Raw genomic sequence first — 18,138 nt, forward strand, 5'->3', positions numbered from 1 at the left:
CACTTCTTTCTTGGGAAATCATCTTCACTTGACTTGAGCCTCAGAATCTCTTGCTGTTTGAGAGAACGAATTTTCCCCATGGCCTGAGTAGCTTTATGAAACAGAGGATCTGAAGAAAGGTGGCAAGTGATGAATTAGATTTTCATCTTTCATTTGTAAACAGTTAAACCTGCTTTATGTTCCTGTATTGGAGAAGCCGGTTTTAGATACCAACGAATAATCAAATGTAGAATAATTCTTATATCTCTCAAAAGTGACTTTCCCCATGATGGGTATGTTGGATCTATAGATGGATCCTGTTTAGAAGTGAAGCATACAACCAATTAAAAGCATTTACTCTGCTTCCTTACAGGGTAACTACTTCTCATAAGTGCACTGCAAACATTATTTTACCCTCTTTGTGAAAATGGGTTAAGGGCATTAGTCTTATTTAGATAGCAGTACACAATCCAGCCCCACTGTTTTTCCAGTTGTTTTTGACACCGATGCCATTGCTAAGAAAATGGCTTCATGTTTATTTTATGTTCCATTGATACCTTCTTGTTACTCTTGGAATGAATTGAAATGTTCTAATTTTCTTTAGCTGAATATGCTTGTGAGTTATGTGGAGGAGAACATCTGATTTGTTCTCCTATCACAACAGCAGAACCGAATAGAGTTTTTGAAATATATTTTACACTTCCCTTCTTTTTACAGCATGTCTAAAATAAAGTGGCCAGACTACAACAGAAACTGAGAAAATGTGATTACACGAAGCCCCCAAACTGGAAAGCTCCGGTAGCACAACAAAATTCATATGTGAAGGTTATGATTCTGGATTGTTTGACACTGATGACGTTTGTGGAATGCTCTGACTTTAAATCTAAAACTAGAACCTAATTCCACGGTTTTCACTAAATGCCTTAAAGGTATTCCTCAGACGGTGCTTAGACAACTTGGCCACCACAAGGTTCAGCACCCACGAAATAGAACTTAAAGGGACTATATTTCGACCATGCGCTGATAAGGTGAAGGCTGCTCATCTTAACTCTGAACTGTTGGAATAAACGTTCTGTTTGTGGCTTAAATATGCCCTGCCTATACATGTTTTTGTAGCTTTTCTTGGGGTTTCCTTAAGTGAGCTTGATAATCGTGCAGGCTCACTGCTGGGCATCCATGTTTATAAAGTCCCCCTGACCCTCCAACATAAGGTCCATGTTATAATGTTTGCCCCCTTTATGAATAGGATTGGTAGTGCCCCTCCAGCCTAGGTCATGAGGTGATTAGTAGTATTGATGGACACAAGGCTTTAGTACAGTGGTCCAGTGTTTTTGTTTTTTACTTTACATCTGTGTGGAGACTCCTTGCTGGATCTGCCACGTAATCGTCTGCCAAGTCCCCATAACTGGGGGTCACTTTACTCAATCATGCCTCTGATGTATGCATTTAATTGTACTTGAATAACTCATGCCTAATGGAGACTGGCAGACCATTTTCCATGGGGAGGCCTATGGGCATCTCCCCTGTAATTACATATAAGAGAGGAGGAAAGAGGGGTGTTAGGCATGTGTTTATGTAGAACTTCAGCTGCCACAACTACCTGTACCACAGATTTTGAGGATAGATAATTTCTAAAATTGTGGTGGGGGAAAGGAGGAGGCTTCCTTCACCACCCTCTTGACATTAAAGCATTGCTTTTGTGTTTGGTAAACAGGGAGAATATCTTCATTGATCTTGCTTGATTGATGGGCAAATTGAGTTTAAGAAACCACAACGAAGACCCATGGCAGGACAGCTGAGCTCTTTATAGCCATGCACGGGACTTGCTACGATCGAGAACTTTCATCCCTCCTGATTCTAACCATACTTTTGTTGTGGCACCCATCTATCACATTTACTAACCAGCACCTTCTTGACATTGTATCTAAAGCCAGAAACTACATATTAGATTAATGATATCACAATCTTGCCATTTTACCCCTTCTGACCCTATAAACTGTTGCACAAACTTGAAGCACTAATCCACTATAATTTACCATGTACCCAGTGCTCTGACATGGTCATAAGGAAATATGCTAGGGCTTTAGGGACTCTAGAAATCAAGAAAAAAATTGATTTGGGAATAATCCTTTGTCTGCACTGGAGTCGGTAGTGGTCTTATTTGTAAAGATGAAATGCAATTGATGTGAAGTAGGAAAGGTAAAGGCTTTATTTCATGTTTGTCACCTCCCATTTAAGTTATTGGAGTAAGATTTGTCTTGCTGTACCAATATCTAGAGATGAAGCAGCTAGCAGTGACATCATATATTCAGCTGCTGGCCTTGGTTAATGAGTAGACCAAGGGTTTTAGCTATTTAAGCCCCCAAAGGCTCAAATATGTTATAGTATTGTGCAAATAACATGGATATCTATATCAGAAATGTAGAGGTATAGTGCTGAGGAGCAGCAGAAGAGTACTTCCACACTTTACATACCTCTGGTCAGCTACATAGTAGTCCTCCAAATACTTTGCCCTAATGGGTCAATTTCCTGTTCGAATCAGGAAACTAGTCTTATTTTTCTCATTTCTTCTAATTTTACTGCTCAAGAAATAAATGCTGGCTATACATACAGCTTATTTTGCAATAAAGTCTTGGTATCAGTTATGTATGTTATTGCACTGTAGAGTAATGACTGACTAACAATGTATACATCATTTCAGGCATACATTATTATGCATATGGGGACAGAATACAGACTTAGCTGGACACTGTAGAACAAATATACATTTGAATCGATATGAGTCTAAGATGCAAGTATAATTTCAAGAGCATTTGTGCTAGTGCAGGAACATGGATCAATACATAATCGACAAGGTTCCAGGAGGTGGGAAGATATATGATGCGAAAACTGGAGATCGTTCTAGTTGGCCAAACGAGTGGTGAAGGTTAAGATGAGACAATGGATCAGCTGCACTGCAATAGATTTTTAGGTGGATAAAAGATTAGCTAGGAAGACATTTAACATTTTTAAGCTAGAGGAACATTGACCTATCGCAGCCAGTAGAAAGTGGAATTTTGGAATACGATTCCACATTCGGCATAACCAACCTTAAGTACTGATTGTAAGCTACAGAAATTTGGACAGTCTGACCATCTGCAAATCAGTACACCTGCAGTGGTGTTAGTCATGTTATGAAAAGGTCCAACAACTTGCCCAATATTTGCGACTGACCTCTCTGAATAGCTGCACACGCTCTCCATGTAAAATATCTTAGTTTCTGTCACCTTCATTCCAAATGTCTGTAAACATTGACCCTATAATTAACAGGTTCTTGCTTACCCTGCTTATGACCTTCAAGGCTGCAATCCTGTATTTAGAAACATGCACAAATCCCCAATTCCATGGAACGTCATACTGTGTGGATTACAGAAATTGCCCCAACTCTAACTGAAATCCACCGTAAAAGCAGCAGCATGCCTAACCTTCAGTTCCATGTTTCTCCCTCCATAACTTTGTTGCACTACCCCTTGAAGCACATGTCTTCAAATTGGCTTCAAGGTGCACCTGTGTACCTAGCTACATAACTTAACATGTTAGCAAATGTTGCAGCCTATAGAAGGCAAATAAATCTTGCATTTAAAGAATCCATAAAACAAGTCCCCAGCCCAGTCATTATCAGGAGAGTCTAACATTTAATCTGCAATCTCCATTCTGATTACATGCCTTTCACAAGAAACCTCAAATCTGGAGTCTTCAAATTAAGATATTCCACTACCATTCCACACAGGATCCATTCAGGATTCTTCCAAACCCAAATGAGACCTTTGCTGCTTCTGTGCTGTGCATGTCTGACTTAGTCCCACTTGTATACTAACTGAACGGCACACCTTCCCTGAACTGTAATTGTTTAGTTTGTAGCTACTCACTTGTGTGCTTGTTTGATGTTGAATTAAAAGAAAAGTATAGAAAAAGAAACATATAAAACTAGTGTGGGCCCAAAAAAGAAATGTTCATGGAATATAAATTAAAAATACAGGAATGGCTTAGACACAAATGGAAAGATTAGAGGAGGAATAAGCTCAAGTGAATGAGGAAAAATAAAGTAACATACTTAAAGACATTATTGATAAGCCAGAAGGAAATTTAAGGACACAAAGCATGTGATGGTAGGAAGGAAATGTAATTTGGGAGTCATAGCTAAGGTGAAAACTGATGTTAAATGAAGCTCCGAAGGACCCACTTAAAGAGCATATAAAACCAAGAATGACAAAGAGAACCATGTGGAACAAAAATTGAGTATTGGATTAAAGTACATAGCTTAGAACATGGTGAGAGAAGAAAGTGAATCTATGATCAGACAAATCGTAAGGTTTCGGCATTTAAGACTAATCCGGGTAATAGCTGCTTTGTTTGAGGGAACCAGTACAAACTTCCGTTACAAACCAGTCAGCGTTTTTGCAGTGTGCTCCCTGTGCAAAGAACTAAATGTCTTCTTTGTGTCTTAACAGATGTCGCTGAAGATTACATACATATTTCAGCTGGCATGACTGGTCTAGCTGCTGAGGAGACTACTGTTGTTAGGAAGTAAGTTCTGGACTGTTAATTGACTTTTATATATTTTGAAATTAATTTGGTAACCAGATTAACAGGTTTCATTCAGTTCGTGGGGTTTGGTCCTTCTAAGAAGGGAATTGTCCATTCTAAACAGAACTTGTCAAATCTCAACATACTGGTCTAAAGGATGATCTTTGTATTTAACCCTGTTACTACCTTGTTTACTAACTTGTCCTAGGGCTTTAGATTATGAAATTTCCTAGCTACCGTAACTGAAAGCTTCAATTCTGTTAAGAACTCCAGGGCGAGGATTATGTTTTCTTCCTTCGCTTTATTCCAAACAGCAGCCGTTTTATTATCAACCAACATAACAAACGTACAGTCCCAGAAGCACTTGGGAGTCAACAGTATTGTCAACCAATCATGAACAGTGTGTCCAAATAAAATCCTTTGTCCTTGTTGAAGCTCCCTCTTTCTTCGCCCAAGTTATGCCACTGCACATTCTACATGTATCCCGTAAGGAACCATCAATCCCAAGAAGAGAGAGAGAGCATAAGTAGTAGGGTCCGTAAAATAACCAACATCCACCATAAACATGACAATTGGCTTTGAACTTGGCAACCATAAGCCAATTAACTAACTGTGGGCTTTCACACAAGCATGTAATCAGTAGAAAGATAGCAGAAAGCAAATTACTTACTAACCACGGGAAGAGTCATGAGCTGAGATTTCTCACCTGGTGGGATAATCCCCAGCTCAGAGTCCTTAATGGAATTGAAACTTTCCGCTACTACAGCTATGGAATTTTACATTGTGTGTCGGGACCAGAGGCGAAGATTATGCTAGTTCAAAATTTGCTCACCACTAAATGAGTCACATCAAGCACCTGCTTAAAGTGGAGTCTCTTAAACATGGAATCCGAGGACCAATCTGTTGCATTCATTATGTCCTCTAAACGGTCGCCGAGGCTGAATGCACACACCAAACACCCTGGAGTCCGTACCAACCTCCTTCATGACCCAGCGGGCTATTGTGGGTTTACGGAGTGTGATGAGGAGTTGCCGCTCACCCAGCAGACTAAACTCTTCCATCATTTCCGCATAAGTCTTGAGACACTATACCACACACCGCTTGGGGACATCAAGGAAAGCTGGATACATGATACCTTTGGTATTAGACTTAGTCTGTCTACTGACAGTAAAAGTGACCCCTTCTGGGGAAAATACTCTACCTGTAATATTGAGTTCTCTCACATCTAAAACCCATCTGCAGGACACAGGCCCAAAAGCATTGTACATTTCGCTGAAAGCTCTTTCCGAGACTGACACCTATAAGGTTGCTAGGATAGGAATAGGTTAAGGACCTGATTAACACCCAAGGAGCAAAGTGGCGCAATTCCGGGGGAAGGGAAAGACTATTCCCCCAAAGGGGTCTGCATACAAAAGGATTCTACCCAACCGGGAACCATCGATTTGGACATGTCCCGCTGAAGTAGTGGAACGTAAGGCATTAATCGACCGATAGGCCAGACCATCCGTACCCAGACTAGAGTCAAATTGAGGCACCTGCATTAAATTTGCTCCCACAGGATTTTCATCCCATCACAGACACCAATGCACCCATCTTTCCCAGGCCTACCTATAACATTTGACTGTACCGTCGGCCCAAGCCTTGGACAAGAGATCTTGAGCCTGTCTCGAAAGTCCTGGGATCTTCCAGCGTCCCCTCTAATCCGCCATGCCATCAAGCTCAGGGAGCCCTCGATCACCATCCGTTGTAGAGTCTGGTCTGGATTCAGGAGAAGAGTCTGGAATATGGGTCAACAAATTCAAAAATCCCAAGAAAGTTCCATTGGAACTGGAAACCAAACTTGACACCTCCAAATGGGTGTGACTAGGACCACCTCTGCCTGTTAGCTCCTGACATGAGCTGGGACCCTGATGATCATGAGAATGGGGCAGAACGCATAGCCCCTTTCCTGACTCCAATCCTGGGGGAAGGCATTGTTGGCCATTTCCTGCAGATCTGGTCTCCAGCTGAAGAATCTGACCACTTGATGGTCCAGATGGGTGGCAAACAGGTAAAACAAGAATGGGCCCCACCTTTCCAAGATCTTGGAGGAAACCTGAGGATCCAGCTTCCGCAGGCTTGAATCCGGGAAGTGGCGAGACTGCCAGTCTGCCACTTGGTTCGCTTGACTGGGAAAGGAACTCTGCAGTGACCAATATGTGATGGTCCAGGCAATACTGCCAAAAATTCTTCGTCTGATCGGAAAGTGCTTTGGATTTGGTCCCTCCTATATGGTTGTAGCACACTGCCGACACATTGTTCATCTTGAGGAGAACGCAGGGTTGGATCCTTACCTGGTCCAACATCGAACTGCAAAGGAGCCGGTGAGGAGCTCCAAGCAATTGATATGTAACTTATGTTGTGACCATGAGTCTCCTGTGGAGAACTCTCCACACCTCATGTCCCAGCCTAACCTGTTGGCGTCTGACTCAATGACTCGGTCTAAAGTTGAACCGAAGGTTGCTCTCCTGTTCCAGGCCTCCATTTGGGAGGGTCACTAGCCTATTTACTCCTTCTCTTCACTTGACCTTGGGCACCAACTGAGAGTGAGTGACACCCTTCCGTAAATTATGTACGTTGAGGCGTTGTAGGGCCCAATAGTGTAGTGGGCCCAGAAATATCACCTGGATGGAGGACAAAAGCAGACCCACCTGATGAGCAATTTGCTGCAGAGATGTGTGCTGCCTGGATAGAGTTTTCTGTAGCTCATGGCAGATCTTTGTCACTTTCTGGGATAGAAGGCTCAAGAAGGCTGTGATCAACTCTATCACGAAACCCAGGAAGGTTGTTCCCGGGAAGGAATCAGAATTGACTTTTTCTCATTGATTACAAACCCTAGACCTTCCAGAAGGTTCACCGCCATCTGCAGCTGAAGGTACAACTTCCTGGGGGACCGGCTCAGTAACAGGACGTCCTCTAAATAGATTATGAACTGTGTCCCTTTAGCCCAAAGGTGCTCTACAACTGGCTTAAGGATGTTCATAAAGCACCAAGGAGTTGACTATAGCCCGAAGGGCTGTGTGGAGAACGCGAACATCTGATGTTGCCACACAAACTGGAGTAACCCATCCGTGGGGAGATAAAACTGGGATTGGCTGCTAGGCATCCTTTAGATCCAGATGCACTTTCCAATCAAAAGGATTCAAGACATCCCATAGGAGTTAAATGCCATCCATTTTGAAGTGGCGGTAATTTAGCCACTCATTAAACTCCCTAAAGTTGATGACCGGCTTCTGTCTGCCATTGCAATTATCTTCCCATAACCGATTGCTGATAATGGAGTGGGGCACGGACAGGCAAATGACCCCTTTGTCTAGGAGGGCCCTGACCTCTGCATCTATGAATATGGCATCCTGCAGAGACAATTCTATTGGACATAGATGGAACTCTTGGCAGGGGTAACCATAGAATTCGATCTGGAACCCTCAAATTGTCTGTGAGACCCACGCAGCGGTTGTGATGGATAACCAAGCTTGGAAATTATTTTCCAGCCAGCCCTTTACTTTTTTTTGGTAAGAAAGTTGAAAACTCACCATTTATAGGAGGGGTCTGTGGCCTGTCTCTTGAAGCTGCCTCTGGCACAGAACCATTGGGCCCCTAGTGGGATAGAATGACGCGAAGCAAGACTGATCCTGATCCTGTCCCTGGCCATGCTTGAAATCTTGTCCCGTGGAGGGATACTGGGAAGACGAACAGACTGTCAAGCGGCCTCAGCCATGACCTGCCCCATGGAAAACCCTAGGGTTGATGGATGATTGGGCCTTTTCTAGGGAGTGAATGTCACCACAAACTTCCTCCAACTCCTTGATGAAAGGGTCACCAAAAAGACCACTGTGGGCCTCCGCTTCCGTAGGTGTGCGGTCTCCCAGCTTTGGCTCATGAGGCACTCCGTGGATGGTGTGCATTTGGCCTTCTCAAAAAGATGACTGCCTGCTGCATCGTGGAATGACCTCCGTAGAGTTTAGGGACCTAGGAGAATTGGCTTTCTCAGCCATGTCCAAAATCTTGGTAAGAGGGCCAACAGCATCCAGCTGTTGGCCCTTACCAATCTATCAATGACCTTCTTACAATCTTTCAATGACCTTCTTACAATCTATCAATGACCTTCTTACAATCTTTCATGAATTTTGCCAGGAAGGTGGTCATCCTGGAGTCTGTCTCTGGGGTAAGGGCAACCTTTCCCTTCAAAGCAGGGTGGAGACATTCTGTTAGCCTGGGCCAGGAAGGCAGTTTTTAGACAATTGAACACATCGTGGTCTGCCCTGGCTTCTCGCCTTCTCTTTTGGGGTAGAAGGTCTGTTCCCTGGGGAATCTGAGAGTCCCGGTAGCTCCAAAGATGTGAACCCCTGGCACATTCCTGTGCTATCTGCCTTGCGAAAGGTTGTTCCATTGGGGCCATAACCTAAGAGACTGCCCTGTATATAAAGGCATCTACTGCCTCATAAAAGACACCGCAGGTACGGAAAGACCGGAGGTCCTCGTCTACATACGTACTCTACAACTTCTGCATTGATAGTTATAACTAAGCAGGCGCAGCGTTGCTTGATATGGCACTGTGGAGCCCAGTAAGATCTATGTGGGGCTAGGGACTGCACGATTTTTAGGGTCTTCGCCCGGGGACACTACCCTTGACAATTGCTGGGGGAAGCCTGGGACTGTGTCCCCAGAGAGGCCTGCATGGCCACATAACAAATATACAGTCAGTTAATGAAATAGTACTGACCCCCGTGGGGGCGGCAAGGTAATCAGACAATATACAGTACAGACCCCAGTTTCATGGAACAAGGGTAAAACCGCTCCCTGGGCGCTCATCTATAAGACCCCTTCTGGAAATTTGAAGGATGAGCTTGAGAACCTCGCTGGTCACAGAACCATCTGACAGGCAGAGGACCGCACATCACTCACAACCCTGCAATTATCAGGTGAAACTGCTGCATAAGAAGCACCCTAGCATTTCCGCTCCCTGCACACAGTATGCCAAAGTAACCTTCTCAAGGTAACGGGAAAGTGATCAATGTGCTCATAGCACGCCAAGCATAATAAAGAAAGAGCAAAAGAACATGACTTGTCTGTGGCTGCTGAGCAACCAAGATAGAGGAAGCTTCAACAAGGCTAGAGGTCTTTAATTGGATTGGTTGTTCATGATGATTGACTAATACTGTAGTTTCCCAAGTTCTTCTGGGCATTTTAGTTTTATATTGATTGATAATGAAAATGACTGCTGTTTGGAATAAAGCAGAGGTAAAAAAAGCATAAGCCTCTGCTCTGGGTCCATCATAGAATGAATGTTCCCGCTTTTGTGCTAGTCACTTTTGCTGAGACACTGCCACATGGGTTCATTACTCTTTCATGGTAAACCTGTCTGTTGCAAGTGTTGCTGTAGATACACATGCGCTGCATACTCCTGCCTTCTAGTGTTGGGCTCAAATGTTGGAAGAAGTCTTTCAAGTCGTGAGATGTGCTGTGACTCCTCAGTGCGCAAAGCGCATGGGCACCAGCTTCATTTTAGACTTGTTTTTGTCTGCCATTTGGTTCAGGAGTTTACGAAGAGGGCTCAGTGTTCACCATGTTTTGTTATTGTTAGCTTCGGTTTATATAGCGCCAACTCACCGGCAGGTCTCAATGCACTGCTGACCGAAGGACAAAACAACTATTTAGCAGATCGGAGAACCAGTAGCATAATGCAGACTAAGGTGAACCCAGAGCCTCCCTGAATAAAAGTGTGTTTAATGATTTCCTGAAACGCAGGAGGTTACCTTCTTTGCGAAGGGACTCGGGTAATCTGTTCCAGATTTGAGGAACTAGAACAGAGAAGGATCTCCCACCCTTCGTTGCTAGTTTAAACCGTGGGCAAACTAACATCTGAGCATCAGACAACCTCAATCTTCGTTCAGGTTTATAGACCTCCAACCGTTCTTTAATATAGGCAGGTGCTTGCCCGTAGATTGCCTTATGGGCCGTGCATAAGCTTTTAAACTCTGCCCTTTGCCTAATAGGAAGCCAGTGAAGGCTCTGTAACAAAGGAGAGGCGTGGGATCTTCTTGGGAGTCTGAAGATAAGTCGTGCAGCATCATTCTGAACAACCTGCAGTCTATTGGTCAAATTTTTCGGTAGACCTAAATAGAGAGCGTTCCCGTAGTCCAACCTCGAGATGATTGTAGCAGAAACTACTGTGCGAAGCATGGACGGGGAGAGAAGGGGAACTAACTTGCGCAATTGTCTAATTAAACCAGTACAAGTCCCCACAACGGAGGAAATCTGGCCGGCCATTGACAGTTCGCAGTCAATCTTAATTCCAAGACTTTTCACCTTGTCACATGGTGTTGGGGTGGGACACAATTCTTGAGGCCAATATAGATCACTCCAAGGGGAACTTATTGTCGAGACCACTAGAACCTCAGTTTTTTCAGGATTAATTTTCAACAGATTTGCCGTCATCCAGCTAGCTGCAAATCTGAGAATATCCTGTGCGTGATTCTGCGCGGAGACCGTGTTGTCTATGCTAAGTAGCAGCTGGGTGTCGTCAGCGTAATTAAATACGCGGCAACCCATGTTTACCAGGGAGGTAATCAATGGTTGTAAATAAAGATTAAACAATACTGGGGATAGTGCGGAGCCCTGTGGGACTCCGCACATCAAGTTACCCACCTCCGATAAACTGTCCCCCAGCTGGATCCGCTGTGTCCTTCCCAGCAGGAAGGATTGAAGCCACTTGTTTTGGGCGCGCACTGACGCCATGGTATTGGGAAAACCAGTTCGCTATTCGATCATTACTTCAGTACTTGAGACTACTGGAACACGACTTCCAGGAGACCAACGGTAGACTATCGACACCCCAGATGCCGAGGACTGCACTCCCTCCTTCAGACGTTGACTCCAGAGAATGCAACCCAGAAGGGGTGATGGAACAGGCAGGCACCCTTTCAGTATCGGCCACAGTGCAACTCTGAATATCCTTGGTCGGTTTATTACGAAGTGTGTTACTTGGGGTGGGGGAGGGGTATGCAGTCTCTTTTATCCATGCTCGGGGCTTGATGCCGGACTTCACCAGAGTGTGCACTCGCTTGGTGTGGGCCTTTGCGGGAAGGTCTCAGTGTCTACCAATTGGCTCCACCCAAGGAATTCTACCAACACCATTCCTCAAGCCCCACCTGCTCGAAGAGCTTCGAGCCTCCGCTCTCACATACGAAATGGGGGCAGAAGATCCTGTTTACTCTGAAAGCTTTGTTGGCAGCCGGCCCCTAGCAATCGGAGTTACCAATCTTGCAGAGATTTCAGCAGGAATTCCGCACCAGATTGAAGCATCTTCCAGTCACCAGGACGCCATCTCCCCGAAGCCAGGAGAGACACTGCTTCATAAGAGAAAGCTCGCCTTTGGGGAGAACCCACTTCACCGGCGCCTCCCAAATCGGCCCTTGAGAAACACAGACGGGGACACCAGCCTTCTCCTTCAGTTCTACGTCCTCCCTAACCACCTCTGTCAACAACTCCACCGCCACCATGCTCCCGTACACCACCATCTCCGCCTCCACTAGAGTCACCCGAGATGTCCCACCCACCTTTTCAGGCCTGAGCACCTCATTACCAGTCAGCACCTTAATATGGCAGTAGAGTATAATTACAAACTTATTTAGAGTGATTTAATGGTTAATGTGTATTAAGATATAGTCACTCCATTTTGCAGTCAAAACTGTCATCTTTATTATCTTCAGCATTGTATTTTTGGAATTTACAAAGCAGAGTGGCTAATACAATAACATTTCATTAAGCCGAGTTTTTCAACAACAATCCTTGTAAAATTCAATACATCTTGCATTTTTAAACATGCATTAAGGAAGTCTTAATAGTGCCTCAAAACTCTTAATGTATGGTTGAAAGTATCCAGCCACTCAGTCACCCATCTGTACTCCACTCAATCCCTCATCACCCCAGGCTTCACCACTTTAATAATAATTGTCCTTGTAATTCATTCATATGTTGGTGGTAAAGTTTATATTTTACTCTTTACAGTAAGCCGCTAGTGTATCCTCTCTCCACCTATGGGGAAGCTCACTCTCTCACCTTTCTGGTTTACACACAACGACAAGTTCTTATTCGCTCTTATTTACCCTTGCTACAGCTCTTTCTTTTAGACCAAGCAGCAAAGTAAATGCTGAATTATTGCACAGCAGCATATATTTAGGCCTGACGTTAGCCAAGTATTACCCCATGACCTCTGTGAATTGTAAGTTAGTATAACCTAGATAATCGTCCGAACATTAGCAGATGGTCACATAAAAAAAGTGACATTGCAGCATCCTTTGGTCAGAAATTGTATACCAACAAGCAGCTTCTTCATTGCTTTTAGAGTGATAGATGGGATACGGTACATAGTAAGGATATTGCAAATTGCCAAAGAGTTTGTACGCCATGGAGTACTTTATTCCACATATTAAATGGTCATGCGATCTCCCTGCCTACAAAACTCCTATTTTCGGTGTGTTGCTCTTTCATATCAGAGTGTATTTGCAGACTTTGAGAATAAAAGTAAACTGTGTAGTGTAAACTGAAACCCACAAAAACAGTATTTTGTTGCAAAATTCTATTTGATCCAGTTTAATGTCAGTCAAATTTAAAACAGTACTGTAGCTCAACACGCAGGAGTTCCATCTTACTTGTGATGACTTTTCCCGTGGAACAAATAAGCATGCCATAAATATCGGGTTGATTTTAACAATTTAAGATCTTTTTAGAAAAATGGATCAAAAAAACGAAGAGCTAGGTCCCCTTTTTAGGTCTCGGCTAAAAGACGCGCGTAAGCGCGTCTCCGCCGAGATCTTATGTCAGCGAGTAGCAGTCTCAGGAGACACTCCTGGCCGCGCGCAGGCGATTCTAAACTGGCACGCGCATTAGCACGAGGGCTGCGCGAGGCTCCCACACAACACACGCATACATAGAAACAGAAGCGCTCACGCACGCACATACATACAGAACCCCCCCACTCATACACACACACACACACACACACACACACACACACACACACACACACACACACACACACGCGCGCGCGCACCGGCCCCCCCTCTCCCCTTTAACTTACTGCTCCGCACCGGCAGGGAGAGTTGACGCTGCGGCTCCTATCCCGGGACTCCCTCTTGGTCAAGGGAGCCCCGCAACACGCGTGCAACGTCCTGTTGTCGGCCCCGGGGGCTCTCCACGCTCGCAGGAGCCCCGGGCCGCTCCACGCATTTCCTCCGCCTGCCTCCTCTTCCGGTCCGGACGCGGCTCCGCCCCCGTCACAGGCGACCTTGCCTGACTTCCGGTGCGGCCGCGGCGGAATTCCGGGGGCAGTAAGTTATTGTATATTTGGCTGCTAAATGAAAGCGTGTCCATCTGCCACTGACATTTAAATTTACTAAAAATATGTGAATATGCCCTAAATCCAAATGTAAATTTAATTTAGCTAAAAACTATTATTATTTTAAGTGAAATTAATGTTTTCATGTAAATCAAAACCCATGCTGAACAGTTTGTTTCGGCATTACTGTTTGCATGTCATATTTTTATCTTTTTGAAGGAAATGTACTACTTTTGAGTAGAGAAGTAGTCTAAAGCGTGATTTAACACATGCTGCTCGAAATGTGAACTTGGCGTGGTACAGACAGCTTCAGTGTGTTTTCTTGTTTTCTCTGTTTTGACATTATGCACTAGTTCTAGCTGTGGAAGGAAGCTGTAGTGAGTGCAGAGTAGTGAGTGCAGAGTAGTGAGTGCAGAGTAGTGAGTGCAGAGTAGTGAGTGCAGAGTAGTGAGTGCAGAGTAGTGAGTGCAGAGTAGTGAGTGCAGAGTAGTGAGTGCAGAGTAGTGAGTGCAGAGTAGTGAGTGCAGAGTAGTGAGTGCAGAGTAGTGAGTGCAGAGTAGTGAGTGCAGAGTAGTGAGTGCAGAGTAGTGAGTGCAGAGTGCAGAGTAGTGAGTGCAGAGTAGTGAGTGCAGAGTGCAGAGTAGTGAGTGCAGAGTGCAGAGTAGTGAGTGCAGAGTAGTGAGTGCAGAGTAGTGAGTGCAGAGTAGTGAGTGCAGAGTAGTGAGTGCAGAGTAGTGAGTGCAGAGTAGTGAGTGCAGAGTGCAGAGTAGTGAGTGCAGAGTGCAGAGTAGTGAGTAGTGAGTGCAGAGTAGTGAGTGCAGAGTAGTGAGTGCAGAGTGCAGAGTAGTGAGTGCAGAGTAGTGAGTGCAGAGTGCAGAGTAGTGAGTGCAGAGTGCAGAGTAGTGAGTGCAGAGTGCAGAGTAGTGAGTAGTGAGTGCAGAGTAGTGAGTGCAGAGTAGTGAGTGCAGAGTGCAGAGTAGTGAGTGCAGAGTAGTGAGTGCAGAGTGCAGAGTAGTGAGTGCAGAGTGCAGAGTAGTGAGTGCAGAGTGCAGAGTAGTGAGTGCAGAGTGCAGAGTAGTGAGTGCAGAGTGCAGAGTAGTGAGTAGTGAGTGCAGAGTAGTGAGTGCAGAGTAGTGAGTGCAGAGTGCAGAGTAGTGAGTGCAGAGTAGTGAGTGCAGAGTGCAGAGTAGTGAGTGCAGAGTGCAGAGTAGTGAGTGCAGAGTGCAGAGTAGTGAGTGCAGAGTGCAGAGTAGTGAGTGCAGAGTGCATAGTAGTGAGTGCAGAGTGCAGAGTAGTGAGTGCAGAGTGCAGAGTAGTGAGTGCAGAGTGCAGAGTAGTGAGTGCAGAGTGCAGAGTAGTGAGTGCAGAGTAGTGAGTGCAGAGTGCAGAGTAGTGAGTGCAGAGTGCAGAGTAGTGAGTGCAGAGTAGTGAGTGCAGAGTAGTGAGTGCAGAGTAGTGAGTGCAGAGTGCAGAGTAGTGAGTGCAGAGTGCAGAGTAGTGAGTGCAGAGTAGTGAGTGCAGAGTGCAGAGTAGTGAGTGCAGAGTAGTGAGTGCAGAGTGCAGAGTAGTGAGTGCAGAGTAGTGAGTGCAGAGTAGTGAGTGCAGAGTAGTGAGTGCAGAGTAGTGAGTGCAGAGTAGTGAGTGCAGAGTAGTGAGTGCAGAGTAGTGAGTGCAGAGTAGTGAGTGCAGAGTAGTGAGTGCAGAGTAGTGAGTGCAGAGTAGTGAGTGCAGAGTAGTGAGTGCAGAGTAGTGAGTGCAGAGTAGTGAGTGCAGAGTAGTGAGTGCAGAGTGCAGAGTGCAGAGTAGTGAGTGCAGAGTGCAGAGTAGTGAGTGCAGAGTGCAGAGTAGTGAGTAGTGAGTGCAGAGTAGTGAGTGCAGAGTAGTGAGTGCAGAGTGCAGAGTAGTGAGTGCAGAGTAGTGAGTGCAGAGTGCAGAGTAGTGAGTGCAGAGTGCAGAGTAGTGAGTGCAGAGTGCAGAGTAGTGAGTGCAGAGTGCAGAGTAGTGAGTGCAGAGTGCAGAGTAGTGAGTGCAGAGTGCAGAGTAGTGAGTGCAGAGTGCAGAGTAGTGAGTGCAGAGTGCAGAGTAGTGAGTGCAGAGTGCAGAGTAGTGAGTGCAGAGTGCAGAGTAGTGAGTGCAGAGTGCAGAGTAGTGAGTGCAGAGTAGTGAGTGCAGAGTAGTGAGTGCAGAGTAGTGAGTGCAGAGTAGTGAGTGCAGAGTGCAGAGTAGTGAGTGCAGAGTAGTGAGTGCAGAGTAGTGAGTGCAGAGTAGTGAGTGCAGAGTGCAGAGTAGTGAGTGCAGAGTAGTGAGTGCAGAGTGCAGAGTAGTGAGTGCAGAGTGCAGAGTAGTGAGTGCAGAGTGCAGAGTAGTGAGTGCAGAGTGCAGAGTAGTGAGTGCAGAGTGCAGAGTAGTGAGTGCAGAGTAGTGAGTGCAGAGTAGTGAGTGCAGAGTAGTGAGTGCAGAGTAGTGAGTGCAGAGTAGTGAGTGCAGAGTAGTGAGTGCAGAGTAGTGAGTGCAGAGTAGTGAGTGCAGAGTAGTGAGTGCAGAGTAGTGAGTGCAGAGTAGTGAGTGCAGAGTAGTGAGTGCAGAGTAGTGAGTGCAGAGTAGTGAGTGCAGAGTAGTGAGTGCAGAGTAGTGAGTGCAGAGTGCAGAGTGCAGAGTAGTGAGTGCAGAGTGCAGAGTAGTGAGTGCAGAGTGCAGAGTAGTGAGTGCAGAGTGCAGAGTAGTGAGTGCAGAGTGCAGAGTAGTGAGTGCAGAGTGCAGAGTAGTGAGTGCAGAGTAGTGAGTGCAGAGTAGTGAGTGCAGAGTAGTGAGTGCAGAGTAGTGAGTGCAGAGTAGTGAGTGCAGAGTAGTGAGTGCAGAGTAGTGAGTGCAGAGTGCAGAGTAGTGAGTGCAGAGTGCAGAGTAGTGAGTGCAGAGTGCAGAGTAGTGAGTGCAGAGTGCAGAGTAGTGAGTGCAGAGTAGTGAGTGCAGAGTGCAGAGTAGTGAGTGCAGAGTGCAGAGTAGTGAGTGCAGAGTGCAGAGTAGTGAGTGCAGAGTGCAGAGTAGTGAGTGCAGAGTGCAGAGTAGTGAGTGCAGAGTGCAGAGTAGTGAGTGCAGAGTAGTGAGTGCAGAGTAGTGAGTGCAGAGTAGTGAGTGCAGAGTAGTGAGTGCAGAGTAGTGAGTGCAGAGTAGTGAGTGCAGAGTAGTGAGTGCAGAGTGCAGAGTAGTGAGTGCAGAGTGCAGAGTAGTGAGTGCAGAGTGCAGAGTAGTGAGTGCAGAGTGCAGAGTAGTGAGTGCAGAGTGCAGAGTAGTGAGTGCAGAGTGCAGAGTAGTGAGTGCAGAGTGCAGAGTAGTGAGTGCAGAGTGCAGAGTAGTGAGTGCAGAGTAGTGAGTGCAGAGTAGTGAGTGCAGAGTAGTGAGTGCAGAGTAGTGAGTGCAGAGTAGTGAGTGCAGAGTAGTGAGTGCAGAGTAGTGAGTGCAGAGTAGTGAGTGCAGAGTAGTGAGTGCAGAGTAGTGAGTGCAGAGTAGTGAGTGCAGAGTAGTGAGTGCAGAGTAGTGAGTGCAGAGTAGTGAGTGCAGAGTAGTGAGTGCAGAGTAGTGAGTGCAGAGTGCAGAGTAGTGAGTGCAGAGTGCAGAGTAGTGAGTGCAGAGTGCAGAGTAGTGAGTGTAGAGTGCAGAGTAGTGAGTGTAGAGTGCAGAGTAGTGAGTGTAGAGTGCAGAGTAGTGAGTGTAGAGTAGTGAGTGCAGAGTAGTGAGTAGTGAGTGCAGAGTGCAGAGTAGTGAGTGCAGAGTAGTGAGTGTAGAGTGCAGAGTAGTGAGTGTAGAGTGCAGAGTAGTGAGTGTAGAGTGCAGAGTAGTGAGTGTAGAGTGCAGAGTAGTGAGTGTAGAGTAGTGAGTGCAGAGTAGTGAGTGCAGAGTAGTGAGTGCAGAGTAGTGAGTGCAGAGTAGTGAGTGCAGAGTGCAGAGTAGTGAGTGCAGAGTAGTGAGTGCAGAGTAGTGAGTGCAGAGTAGTGAGTGCAGAGTAGTGAGTGCAGAGTAGTGAGTGCAGAGTAGTGAGTGCAGAGTAGTGAGTGCAGAGTAGTGAGTGCAGAGTAGTGAGTGCAGAGTAGTGAGTGCAGAGTAGTGAGTGCAGAGTAGTGAGTGCAGAGTAGTGAGTGCAGAGTAGTGAGTGCAGAGTAGTGAGTGCAGAGTAGTGAGTGCAGAGTAGTGAGTGCAGAGTAGTGAGTGCAGAGTAG

At 45.7% G+C, this 18,138-nt stretch overlaps 1 protein-coding gene across 1 annotated transcript in view; it reads left to right on the plus strand.

Moving 5' to 3' along the window:
* Window positions 1-18,138, plus strand: part of SNX5 (sorting nexin 5) — a 458,311-nt gene that overhangs the window by 282,960 nt on the left and 157,213 nt on the right. Inside the window, exon 9 of the mRNA XM_086926920.1 lies at window positions 4,470-4,545. Within this exon, the coding sequence (XP_086783046.1) occupies window positions 4,470-4,545 (76 nt within the window). The remainder of the gene's footprint in view (window positions 1-4,469; window positions 4,546-18,138) is intronic.

The sequence above is a fragment of the Lissotriton vulgaris genome, chromosome 6 (assembly GCF_964263255.1).
Source record: "Lissotriton vulgaris chromosome 6, aLisVul1.2, whole genome shotgun sequence".
NCBI lineage: Eukaryota > Metazoa > Chordata > Amphibia > Caudata > Salamandridae > Lissotriton > Lissotriton vulgaris.